This window comes from Falco peregrinus, chromosome 18, assembly GCF_023634155.1.
Source record: "Falco peregrinus isolate bFalPer1 chromosome 18, bFalPer1.pri, whole genome shotgun sequence".
Taxonomy (NCBI): domain Eukaryota; kingdom Metazoa; phylum Chordata; class Aves; order Falconiformes; family Falconidae; genus Falco; species Falco peregrinus.
The window spans coordinates 4,115,687-4,128,953 of NC_073738.1; the positions used below are offsets into that span (position 1 = coordinate 4,115,687).

Below are 13,267 nucleotides of genomic sequence, written 5' to 3' on the forward strand. Positions count from 1 at the left end.
GCTGCCTGCGGTGACACCTGCGATGACATGGGGTTTGGCAATGCCAGCCAGGAAAGGTGTCCCAAATCACAGGGGACATGGGCACTGTGGTGGCCTGCACTCTCGTCCCTCTGGGGATGCTGAGGTCCCCTCGTCCTCATGGGTACAAAGGGCAAATCTCGTCCGCAAGGGTCACCAGGAGCCAAGGGGTGCTGAGGCCACGTTGTGCCACCGGTGTCCCTGGGGATGTCCGTCCCCACGCCCTGCCGGCAACACCTTGTCCTTGGCTGAACGGGCTCTTTATTTTGGGGACACGGCGGTGGCTGGTGCCGGACGCTGGCTCCGGCCGTGGCACAGCCCGGCTCTGTGCCCGCCCCACTGGTGGCACCGTCCCCGCCGGCACTGCCCGGCCGGGCACCTCCATCCCCTCGCCTGGGGATGCCAGGTCCTGCACTGCTGGCCCCGGCGAGCTGGGGACCACAGGGCTCCATCGTCCCCTTGTGAGCGATGGGGACCCCACCCCGCACACCCCTGGGGTCAACCTGCCCAGATGCACCCAGCAGGGGCGGTGGCAGAGGAGGATGGGGTGCTCGGGGTGCCCCCTGCTCCGGCACCCACCCCTCAAGCTGCATCCCAAGCGAGCCGGGCCACCGCGCTGCACTTCATTGAGCCCACCATTGCCACCACCCATCATCCAAGGTGACACGTGGCCGAGTCCTTCCCCTGAGATGCTGCTCCTTCATGTCCCCGCTGCTGGGCTTGTCCCCATGCGTGTCCCTGGGGGGTTTAGCCGTCGGGGAAGATGTAGCTGTACTGGTTGAGGATGTGCTCCACCACCTGGTTCTGGAAGACCATGTGCATGGCCATGTTCCCCTCCTCGCTCGCCCGGCCGCAGCAGCGTGGGGCCGAAGACGATGGCGATGCTCTGCACCGACATGCGGTTCTCCTCCCTGTACTCGATAACCCTGCGGGGACGAGCGACAGTGTCACTCAGCGTGTCCCCAAAGCCAGGTCCTGTCCCCCTTCCTGCCAGCTGGCTGGGTTTGGGGGGAGTGAGGGAGGTGTCCACCTGCAGAGGTGGCGGAAGAGGACCTTCATGGTGTCGTGGTGGGCGGGCGGGAGGGAAAACACCAGGTCACGGATGCAACGGCCCCGCCTGCTCAGGTCCTGCAGTTCTGCAAGGGGAGGGCAGCACGGTGGGGGTGCTGGCTCTGGCAGCCGCAGCATCCATCCCCGTCCCTGTCCCTATCCCTTCCCCGTTCCATGCCATCCCAATCCCTGTCCCCATCCCACCCCACCCATCTCAGTCCCTGTTCCATCCCTGTCCCCAGCCCTGTGCCCATCCTCATCCCCTTCCCCATCACTGTTCCTGTCCCCATCCCATCCCATCCCATCCCATCCCATCCCATCCCATCCCACCCCATCCCATCCCATCCCACCCCATCCCATCCCATTCCCATCCCATCCCATCCCACCCCATCCCTTCCCATCCCATCCCATCCCATCCCACCCCATCCCATCCCATCCCATCCCACCCCATCCCATCCCATTCCCATCCCATCCCATCCCACCCCATCCCTTCCCATCCCATCCCATCCCACCCCATCCCTTCCCATCCCATCCCATCCCATGCCATCCCATGCCATCCCATCCCATCCCATCCCATCCCATCCCATCCCATCCCATCCCATCCCATCCCATCCCATCCCATCCCATCCCACCCCATCCCATCCCATTCCCATCCATCCCATCCCACCCCATCCCTTCCCATCCCATCCCATCCCATCCCACCCCATCCCTTCCCATCCCATCCCATCCCATGCCATCCCATGCCATCCCATCCCATCCCATCCCATCCCACCCCATCCCATCCCATCCCACCCCATCCCATCCCATTCCCATCCCATCCCATCCCACCCCATCCCATCCCATCCCATCCCATCCCATCCCATCCCATCCCACCCCATCCCATCCATCCCACCCCCCATCCCATCCCATTCCCATCCCATCCCATCCCACCCCATCCCATCCCATCCCATCCCATCCCACCCCCATCCCATCCCATCCCCATCTCAATTCCCATCCCTGTCCCTATCCCATCTCATCCCATCCCAATCCCTGTCCTTGTCCCTGTCCCATACCTGTCCCCATCCCATCCCTGTCCCTATCCCTTCCCTGTTCCATCCCCTCCCAATCCCTGTCCCCATCCATCCCACCTCACTCCATCTCAGTCCCTGTTCCATACCTGTTCCATCCTGTCCCCATCCCATTCCCACCACTGTCCCTGTCCCTACCCCATACCTGTTCCATCCCATCCCCATCCCTGTCCCTATCCCATCCCTGTCCCATCCCGTCCCAATCCCTGTCCCCATCCCATCCCATGCCATCTCGGTCCCTGTCCCAGGCCTCACTGATGGCAGTGATGAACTTGTCGAAGTGGCTGAAGGGGACGAGCGGCTCCAGCAGCTCCCTGAAGAAGAGCTTCAGCGCCCCGGTGACAACGTGGATGTCCTCCCAGCGCCCGTCATCCAGGTCCAGGTGCTCGTCTGTGGGGCCAGGGCAGCACCTCAGGCAGGTCCTAGCCCCAGGGACGGGAGAGGGTCCCCGTGCCCTCCCCCCACCCCAGCCAGAGCCCTGTCACCCTGCCCTTGGTGGGGGTTATATCCCATTTGCCCCCCGTTGTCACCGTGGGTGACCTTACCATGCTCCACTTTGTAGCGCAGTCTCTGGACAGTGGCCAGGTTGCCACTAACCCGGTACAGCCCATCGATGTCCAGACCTGGAAGAGAATGGGGAGGGGGGAGATGGGGAGAAACCTCCCGGTTAACCACAACCCACCCTGGGATGTGATGCCACCCACCATCAAGGAGCTATGGGTCCCCGGTGTCCCCAGAAAAGGTGCCCACAGCCAGGTGGCACATGGTGACAGCGACCGGTATGGCCGTGCCGGTGCCTTCAGCAGCCAGCACTTGGGATTCCCGGGAAAACCCAACCATCCAATGGAGGCTTTAGCCAGAGCTCTCCCCATCCTGGTGCCCCCCCCGGATTGTCCCTGTCCCCAAGCCCTCGGGAGGTACCTCTCCTCTCCACGGTCTGGATGCACTGCAGGACGAAGCGGGGCACCGTCCCCCGCTCCCGCTCGCACAGCGCTTGCAGGGAGCAGCCGAAAACTGGATCTGGAAAAAACAACAGGGACTTGAGCACAGCCAGGTGACACCTGAAGGATGCCCAGTGACAAGTCCAGGGTGGGGTCCAGGGTTGGGGACATCGCAGAGGGTCCTGTTCCCATGTGGGTGTCACACCGGGGTGGCTGGAGGTGACGGGACATGCCCAAGCCCATCACCAAAGCATCGGGTGAGGGTTGGGCTTGGTCCTCTGTCCCAGCTCCATCCCTGGCTGTCCCCACCCCCATCCCAGCCTGGGGACACCCTGCGGGGGCTCAGCCCCATCCTGGCACCCACCCTTGATGTAGCCCCTCTCGCGCAGGGACTGCAGCGTTGGCCGCCTCTGCAGGAACTTGCGGAGTTTGTTCCGGACTTTGCTGGAGTCACTCTCACCGCTGGCGCTGCCCAGCACCTGCCCAGCCACTGGCGGGGACATGGGACACATCAGCATTGTCCTGGCATGTCCCACCACCATGGGACACCCGCAGGGTGGCCACCCCACCCTGCCTGGTGGATGGTGATGCCGGTGCCCGTCCCTGTGCTGGGATGCCTGAGCTCACCTGCCCTCTTCTCCTCGCTGCTCCCCAGCTTCTCCCGGGAGCCGAATTCCGCCCCGCTTTCAGCATCCTCCTCGCCGGGGAGGTCGGTGCCCTAGGGAAGGGGCAGCGTGAGACCCCTGTGCCCATCCCCATGGTGGCAGGGCGGGGGGCGGGGGGCGCCTGCTCACCAGCCTGCTGATGCTGTCGCTGATTGCCTTCTGCCAGGCGGTGATGATCTGCTCCGAGTCGTGCTGGATGAGGAACTCCGAGCCTTCCCGCGTCTTCAGCTGCGGGAGCAGCGGGCAGCGTCAGAGCAGCGCCGCGGGGCTTGCCCACGACCACCCGGCTTTGGGGTGGTGGCTGAGAACGGTGCCCAGCTCATGACACCGATGACCCTAGTTGTTGCTGTTTGCCAGTTTGCTGGGACAGCTGGAAACCACCTCCCCGTGCAAAGCCCAAGTGGAAAACCCCCTCTGGGAGCCAGGATGTCCCTTGGTGATATCTCCATGCCCGCAGGAAAGGGACAGTGGCTGGTAACGTGTCCCTTTCCTCCCAGTCCAGGGATGTCCCCCAGTGTCCCCACCACCAGGAGCCCCCGCACATCCCTTTCGCTCCTGGTGGAATGAACCAGGCAGGTGCTGGCATAGCCGCTGCCCTGCAGGCCACGTCTGGACCCTGCCGGGTGACCGATGTCCCCCCCAGTGTCACCCGGCTCACCTCCAGGACGTGTTTCTTGCTGGACTTGTCCTTGCTGGCCCAGGCAAGGGTGGCCCCGCTCAGCTCCACCGTGTGCTCAGGAGTGGTCAGGGTGCTGGGGTGCCGCTGTGGGGGCAAGGAGATGAGGGTGACACCTCTGGCATCGTCCTGGAGGGGACGAGGACACTGGGGTCCTGCTCTGTGGGGGCACTGTGGGCTTTCTCCTCCAGAAAGGCAGGAGTGGCAAATGTCCCCTGTGGGACATCTCTGTCCCCTCCAGTGGCACTGGGACCTCTCGGCAGGACTAGGACATGGTGCTGCTGCAGTGGGGTGGGTGTCGTGGCCACCAGCCTGGAGACAGCTGCCCTCACCTTGTGAGACATCCCCAACCTGAGGGGCTTCAGCTTCAGGGTCCCTCTTGGTGACAGCACCATGTAGAAGCAGCATTACATGGGGAAAGGAGCCTGGGTGGCTGTCCCCAGGGAGGGGACAGTCCTTTGGGGTCTTTATAGTAGAGAAGAGCATCAGACCCACTTGCTCTCCTCCTGCCCTGGGTTTTGGGGTTGCTTTGGCCATGCTCCCCCTCCATCCAGCCCCTCTCCATCCCTGTTTTCCAGAAGGCCCCCCCCGTGACGGAGCCCTGCACCCACACCCTGGCAGTGGGGCCAGCACCATGTGTCCCCCCCGAGGGTGTGGGTCTGTCTCCTCTCCTTCCCCTGCTGTTGTCACCACAGGGTGTTGCAAGACTCACGGCAGCTTCTGCATCCGGGCGGCGGGTGCTGGGTGCTGGGGGGGTGGGGGGGTGGGGGGGCTGGGTCAGACACCGCTTCCTCTCTGCTCCCCCCGATGAGCTGCTGGGCAGGACAGACGCTCTGCCACTGACCCTGCTCCCACACCGGTGCTGGCCTCATCTCATGTGTCCTAGCTCCACCTCATGGGTGCTTGACCCATTCCATGGGTCCTGGCCCCATCCTGCAGGTGCTGACCCCATCCTGTGGGTCCTTGCCCTGTCCTGTGGTTGTTGGCTCTATCCAATGGGTGCTGACACCATCCCATGGGTGCTGGCCCCATCCTACAGGTGCTGACCTCGTGCTATGGGTGCTGGTGCCATCTCATGGGTGCTGACACCATCCCATGGGTGCTGACACCATCCCATGGATGCTGATGCAGTTCCATGGGTGCTGGTCCCATCCTACAGGTGCTGGCCTCGTGCTGTGGGTGCTGGCCCTATTTCATGGGTGTTGGTGCCATCCCATGGGTGCTGGTCCCATCCTACAGGTGCTGACCTTGTCCTATGGGGTGCTGGCCCTATTTCATGGGTGCTGGCCCCAAGGAGGCTGTTAGGGCTCTTACCAAGGCACCGGCAGCCGAGTGCTTGGAGTCCTTGAAGAAGGTGAGGATCCTGCCCTCCAGCACCGTCCAGGAGGAGCTCCAGTTCTTCCTGGGGAGCAGATGGGGGTGTGTGTGTGGGGTGTGTCATGCAGGGGGACAGCACAGCCCTGTCCCCGCCACCCCCCAGGGCTCCCTTCTCTGGTGGCAAGGGACACCGGGATGTGCTTACCGGAGCCGCTTCCCTCTGTCCACTGTCTTGGTCCGGTTGAGCACCCCGGCTTTTTCAAGGCTTTTAAACTGGAAGACAAAGGATGTGGGGGGGGGTCAGGTTTGCCCCCTGCCCTCCCTGGTGCTGGGGTGGGGAAGGGCTCCTGTCCCTCCACAGGGTGCTCACCTTCTCCTCCTTGAGCCCCAGCGCCGGCGGCGCGGCACTGTGCCAGGCAAAAGAGCCCGCTGTCCTGGCTGGAGCCGCTGCTGGCACGGTTTGTGGCGGCCGCCCGCTGGCACCTGGGGAAAGGAGGGAGCAGGTGATGCCTGAGGTGCCTGTGCCGGGTGGGTGCTGGGCTCTGCACCCACTGTGCCCCAGAGCCCCTGTCTTCTGCTTCATGTGGCCCCGTGAGGATGCTAATCCCCTGGCAGATACCCCTGCCCCCATCCCTGTCCCTATGCCCATCCCCCTCCTCATCCCTGTTCCCATCCCCATCCCCATGCTTGTTACTATCCCTAATCCCATCCCTGTGCCTATCTCCATCCCCACCCCATCCCACCCCACCCCACCCCATCCCATCCCATCCCACCCCATCCCATCCCATCCCATCCCATTCCATTCCACCCCACCCCACCCCATCCCATCCCACCCCACCCCACCCCACCCACCCCATCCCATCCCATCCCATCCCACCCCACCCCATCCCATCCCATTCCATTCCACCCCCACCCCACCCCATCCCATCCCACCCCACCCCACCCCACCCCACCCCACCCCATCCCATCCCATCCCACCCCATCCCATCCCACCCCACCCCATCCCATCCCATTCCATTCCACCCCACCCCACCCCATCCCATCCCATCCCATCCCATCCCACCCCACCCCATCCCATCCCATCCCATCCCACCCCATCCCATCCCATCCCACCCCACCCCACCCCATCCCATCCCATCCCAACCCATCCCATCCCATCCCATCCCATCCCATCCCATCCCACCCCATCCCACCCCATCCCATCTCACTCCATCCCATCCCCGTTCCCATACCGTGTCAGAGGCGAAGTGCTCGGGGTAGAACACGGCTCCCTCAGGGTGGCTGTGCCTGTACCAGCCCGGGGGCGAACCCAGCTCCTCAGGGCGCCTTGGGGACAGATAGAAAGCAGCCCCCTGATCGTAGGAGCCCACAGGCGAGTAGTCTTCCTCAGGATAACCCTCCAGCTCATCTGGAGACAGGTCAGGATAGTCTGTTTCTGGAGTGGGTGGCTGGAGAGAAGAGCCAGGTCAAGGTCTTGTGCCCCACCAAGAGCATACACATCCCCAGGCCACAGCCAGCCAAGGTGGGGGCTGCCCCATCTCCATCATCTCCATTCCCATTTACATCTCCATCTCTGTCTCTGTCTACATCACTGCCTCTGTCTACATCACCATTCCCATCTCTGTCTCCATCTCCATTCCCACCTCCATCTCCATCCTTGTCTCCATCTCCATTCCCATGTCCATCTCCATCCACACTCATATCTCCACTCCCATCTCCATCTCCATCCCTGTCTCCACTTCATCTCCATCTCCATCTCCATCTCCATCTCCATCTCCATCCCTGTCTCCATTCCCATCTCCATTTCCATTCCCATCTCTGTCTCCATCTCCATCTCCATCTCCATCTCCATCTCCATCTCCATCTCCATCTCCATCCCTGCTCCCACCTTCATCTCCACCTCCATCTCCACCCCCATCCTCATCATCCCTGTGCCTCGCTGGGTGCTCACCCTCTGCTCCATGGAACTGTACCGTGTCACCCCAGGGTACATATCCTGGGAGCTGCCTCCGTCTGCCGCGGGGGGGGGGGTCCCACGACGTCTCACCTGTTACCGAATTATAGAAAAAAGCCTGTCCGCTGGCTTCGTCCACGTACTGCTCCCACGCGGGAAACTCCGGGCTGTGGGGTGAGCGAGGAGGCGGGAGAGGCGGCGGGACTCACTCCATCTTCTGCCTGCCCAAAGGGACAATCCCACGTGGTCTCGCCCGTCACCGGGTTATAATAAAACAAATGTCCACTCTCCGTATCCGTGTGGGTTTCCCAATCCAAGCTGGAGCTGCCGGCCTCCTCTGGGGCCGATCTGGCGGCCCGCGGCTTCTTCCCGCAGCTCCTGGATGTTGAGGTAGATGGGGGCAGGCGGCTCCTCTGGCTCTTTGTGTGCCTGGGGGGACACACAGGGGGATCGCTTGGGTGCTGTGGCTGGTGATGGGTGCGGTGAGCTGTGGGGCAGGGGTGCTGGGGACGGCATTCCTGGGATATCCCCACCGAGGTACCCGGGCTGGCGGATGGATGAGATCACCAAGGAGCCAGATCCTGCCCTGCATCCCTGCAGGCACTGCCCTGAACACTCTCTCGCATAGGGCAGGACCTGCGAGCCATGGGATGTAAATGGCTGGCAGTGGAGGAGGGCACCCATAGCACCTATAGCACCCATAGCACCCACAGCACCCATAGCACTTCACAGCACCCATAGCACCCATAGCACCTATAGCACCCATAGCACCCACAGCACCCATAGCACTCACAGCACCCACAGCACCCATAGCACTCACAGCACCCATAGCACTCACAGCTCCCATAGCACCCACAGCACCCATAGCACTTCACAGCACCCACAGCACCCATAGCACTCACAGCACCCACAGCACCCATAGCACTCACAGCACCCATAGCACTCACAGCTCCCATAGCACCCACAGCACCCATAGCACTTCACAGCACCCACAGCACCCATAGCACTCACAGCACCCATAGCACCCACAGCACCCATAGCACTCACAGCACCCACAGCACCCATAGCACTCACAGCACCCATAGCACCCATAGCACCTATAGCACCCATAGCACTCACAGCACCCATAGCACTCACAGCACCCATAGCACCCATAGCACTTCACAGCACCCATAGCACCCATAGCACTCACAGCACCCATACTACCTATAGCACCCACAGCACTCACAGCACCCGTAGTACCTATAGCACCCATAGCACCCGCAGCACCCACAGCACCCATAGCACTCACAGCACCCATAGTACCTATAGCACTCACAGCACCCATAGTACCTATAGCACCCACAGCACCCATAGCACTCACAGCACCCATAGCACCCACAGCACCCATAGCACCCATGCTGGGGCCAGGAGCACCCAGCTGGTGGTGGGGATGGGCGTCCCACCTGGGCACATGGTGAGAATTTGGGCTTGGGGCATCGTGGTCCCGGTGTCAGCAGCCACATCACTGGTACCCCCCGTCACCCCCTGCACCCACTGCGCTCAGCACCCCCAGTGCCAGCACCCTGGGACATCTCCAGCGCCCAGAGCACCCGCACCCCCTGCCCCTGCCCTCACGCTGCCAGCACCCAGGCCTTCTGCACCCGCTCTGCCAGCACCCCCAGCACCCCCAGCACCCGCCCCCCCCAGCACCCTGACCCACAGGGGAGCGCAGCCCTGTGCTGGGACCGACAGCCCCGTCACCACGTCTCAGAACAGGGTCCCACGCACCCCCAGCATGGCTGCCTGCCCCCCCCCCCCCCCCCCCCCCTCCAGGGCTGCTCAGGGGGGCGGGGCAAGTCCCCTGGGGGTGGGTGGCCGCCGAGGGGTGGCTTCGGGCGGGGAATCCCCTCCTGGCACCCTTTGGCCTCCCCAGCTTTACAGCCCCTGAGCCTCCCTCCAACGGCCACGGGGACAAAGTTTCCCAACCCCAGCCCTGCCCGTCACCCCAGGGGGTGACAGCAGGTGCATCGTCCCTGGGGACACCCTGGAGCAGAGGGGGACAGTGGACTCAGTGTCCCCAGGGACACCCTGTCGCCCTCCTCTCCACCACCCCACGACCCCCCCTGTCGCGGTGAGAGGGGCTGGAAACCCAGCGTGAGAGGCCAGCCTCGCCTTGGGGACAAGGGACATAGGGGTGACGGGGGGGGGTACCCAGCACAGACCCCCCCCCAGCACCTCCCTCTCTCCCATGGGTGCATCCCTGGGGGTTTCCCCCCCCCTCAGACAGGGGGCTAAGTGCCCCTCGCCACTTTGGGACAAGCAACTTGGCACGTCTGGTGCCTGCCGCCCCCCCCCCCTCCCCAGCATCAACCCTCGGGGGGGGGGGGAAATTCAGGAGGGAGCCAGGGGGGTGTGACGCCCCAATCCCCCCCAACCCCCCTGGCTGGGTGCACCCATGGGTGCTGCCTACCTTCCCTGAACGCAGCAGCCGTGACGCCCTGCTACAGGATCGCTGCAGAGCACCCGGCACCCGGTCACCCATCTCGGGGGGCACCAGGGCGGGGGGCAGCTGGGGGGGGGGCAGCTGCGGGGGGGCACCCAGAGGCTGCGGTGTCGCTGATGGCGCCCAGTGCTGGGCCCCGTGCCGGCTGCGCTTCCTGCTGGGGTTCGGGGAGCGGAAGAGCCGCCTCTGAGCCCTGCGCTTCTCTTTGGGGCGGAATTGGCTTTTTTTGGGGTTGTTGTCACCCTGTCACCCTCCACCCATCACCTGCTCCGGCAAAGCCAAGGACAACCCAGCAGGGATTGCGCCGGGATGATGCTGTGCTGGGGGTGCAGCCGGCGTTAACCGGGAAAAGACCCCCTCCCCAAATTTCGGTTGGCTCATCTGGCACCAACCCACTGCACCGGCACAGGGACAAGGCGGTGGGTGCTGTGTCCCCCCAGCACCGGGACCACCCGTCCTGGCGGCCCAGGGGGCAGATGCACGTGTGGCCAGGCCAAGGCTGCCGCAGCCCCGCCGTGGCCGGTGCCGGTTGGGTTTGGCACCGGTTGGGTTTGGGCAGGGGAAAGCTCTGGTGATGGCACCGGGGTTGGGGACCTCCTGGAGTCCCTCCTGGGGTCCCTCCTGGGGACCCTCTCAGGGGTGATCAGTGGCTTTGGGTGTGCAAAGAGCACTGGAGGTTAACCCGGTACAGCCAGGGTCGCAGGGTGTAAAATGGGGTGTAAAATGGGGTGTAAAACACGGCGCAACCCTCCCCAGCACCCCCTTTCCACTGGCAAAACACCCCCCCCCGGGCAGCACGACCCCTCGAGCCCCCCTCAAACAGGGGGACACCAGGGCTTGAGGTGCTGCGGGCATTTGGGGCTACCCCACAGAGAGGTGCCAGGGTGGGGGGACAGGATGCAGGACACCCCCCCACCCCCACCCCCCTCCTTCTGCCGTTACTGTCTCACCCTGCTGCGCCCCAGCCCCTGACAGTGGCAGGTGAGCGGCCAGGGCGCACCCCCCACCCTTGGGTGCCACCCCCGTAAGAGGGGGTGCAGTGGGGAGCACTGGGGGGGCACTGGGAAGGGCCCCTTGCTACTTACTGGTGTGGGGCGGTGTGGGTTTGGGGTGGCGGGGTGCTCACCTTAGCTGGGGTGCACCCCGCACCCACCTCCAGCACTGGGTGCTGCGCCCAGGTGAGACACCCGCCCCGGCAGGGAGGAGTTGCTGCGCTTCCCTGTTAACCCTTTCTGCCTCCTCTTGCCCTGGGAATGCTGCTGGGATGGGCTGTGGGTGCCCCAAAGACCCCTGGGTGGTACCGACCCCCCCCCGGGGGTCGTGGGCATAGCTGGAGTCTGCACCCGGGTGGGATGCTGCTGCGGGGGCAGAGCCGGGGGCCTGGGAGAGCCTGGGGGTGCTTGTGAGGGTGGGGAAACTGAGGCAGGACACGAGGGGGCTGAGCAAGGAAGGTGCTTTGGGGTGGGTGCCCAGGGTGGGGGTGACTTCCCCCCCCTCCCCAAGGCAGTAAATGCTGGCAAATCTGTATGGGGGCGGGGATTGGCCCACAGGTTTGCCCCATGGGGTCAGCTTGGTGGGGGGGGATGTAGGGGGGTCCCGGTGGTGGCTGCGGTGCCAGGGAGCCCCTGGGTGCCACCCCACCCTGTGCCAGGGGTCACAGGGTTGTATCGGGGGGGGGGACATGGGGCACTGAGTCAGCTGGGGGACCTGGGTGTCCTGCCCCCCCCATACCACTCAACCCCCCTGGCGCTGCTTTTGGGGATGGCAGTGGGGATGTCACCGTACCTGAGTCGCATGGCTGGACCCCGGCCACCTCCTGGCCGTGTCCCTGTCCTTGCTGGGGGTGTAGAGGGTCTCGGAGCGGCTCTTGCCAAGTGGGTGAGTGTGTCCCAGGAGGTCCCCACGGGACCCCATGGCGGTGGCACCTCGTGGTGCTGGCATCACCCGTGCCAGGTCATCCAGGGAGTGTGAGTGCTGCACCGGCTCAGCGGGGTGGGTGCTCCGTGCTGGGGGGGCCCGAAAAGAGCTGAGCACCGGCGGTGAGTCCCTCCTGGGCACCGAGCATCCTCCGACCGGCTCCTCTGCCTCAGTGGCACCGATGAACCGATACTCATAGCCCGGCGGCTGCTGCGGGACCAGCACGGCTGGGTCTGTCCCGGCGTGTCCCGGCGGTGGGGGGTCAAGAGGGGCCGGGGTGGCGATGGGGGGCAGCTCCTTCACATACTGGGCAGGGATGTAGAAAGGCCGGGTGTCCCCACTCCTCTTGACGTGCCACCAGTGGTGGTTGGTGCGTTTCAGCAGGACGTAGCGCTCGTTGGGCTTGATGGAGACCAGGGTCCCGTCCTTGGCTCGGTACTCGAAGCCGTACTCCACCAGCACCAACGCCTCCTCCGCCGGCACCGCTGCCTCCATGGCCGCCCCGGCACCTCTGCCTGCGAGACACGGGGCAGGCCAGGGGTGATGGCGGCTCCCAGCCCCTTCGGGGGCTCATGGGGACCCTGGGGCAGCCGAGCCGGGTGGTGCCCGCTGAGCCCCAGCCCCACCATGCCGTTCCACGAACCACCAAACCCGCCTGAAACAGCCCCAAGGTTGCCCGCGCTGCCCTCGCCCACCGACCCCGACCCCTGGGAGCCCCTGAGCCCCAAGCCCCCGAGCGCCCCGAGCCCCCCGATCTCACCTCCGGCCCCGTCGGGGCAGTGGGGCGCGCGGCGGCGGGTCCCACTCGTGCCCACGCTGGGCTGGTCCCAACTCGCCCCGGTTTCCTGCCGCCGAAAGACGGAGCCAAGCTCCACGCTGTGGGTGGGTGGCCGGCCCCCGGCAGGAGGAGAGGGGCGGTGGGCACCTGGCTGGTTTCCTGCCCTCGGAGCTGGAGGGAAGGGACGATGGCGGAGGGGACCCGCTGCCGCCCGGCCGAGGAAACGGCTCCTCGGGAGGTTCCTGCTGCAGGAAGGGCCCTGCCCCGCGGCTGAGCCGGGATCTGCGCCGCTGCCGGATCCGCCATGGCCTCCCCGGGGAGAGGGATGGGACCCCCATCAGGGGGGTCCCATGAGAGCTGCCCTGCCCTCGCTTTTGTCCCCCCCACCCAGGGAGTGCC

The 13,267-nt window shown here is 64.9% G+C and overlaps 1 protein-coding gene across 1 annotated transcript; it reads right to left on the reverse strand.

Moving 5' to 3' along the window:
- Window positions 1-262: 262 nt before the first annotated feature.
- On the reverse strand, window positions 263-13,179 carry LOC101913327 (rho GTPase-activating protein 27). The gene is given in 22 exon segments (XM_055789712.1): window positions 263-864; window positions 866-944; window positions 1,049-1,154; window positions 2,391-2,525; window positions 2,681-2,758; window positions 3,057-3,155; window positions 3,441-3,566; window positions 3,704-3,794; window positions 3,871-3,969; window positions 4,400-4,504; window positions 5,732-5,819; window positions 5,940-6,007; window positions 6,105-6,155; window positions 6,157-6,192; window positions 6,194-6,217; window positions 6,967-7,182; window positions 7,686-7,748; window positions 7,750-7,860; window positions 7,862-8,044; window positions 8,046-8,117; window positions 11,959-12,605; window positions 12,851-13,179. Coding segments are annotated over 21 exon segments (2,556 nt in total). The 5' UTR covers window positions 12,586-12,605; window positions 12,851-13,179; the 3' UTR covers window positions 263-765.
- Between the last annotated feature and the right edge of the window lie 88 nt (window positions 13,180-13,267).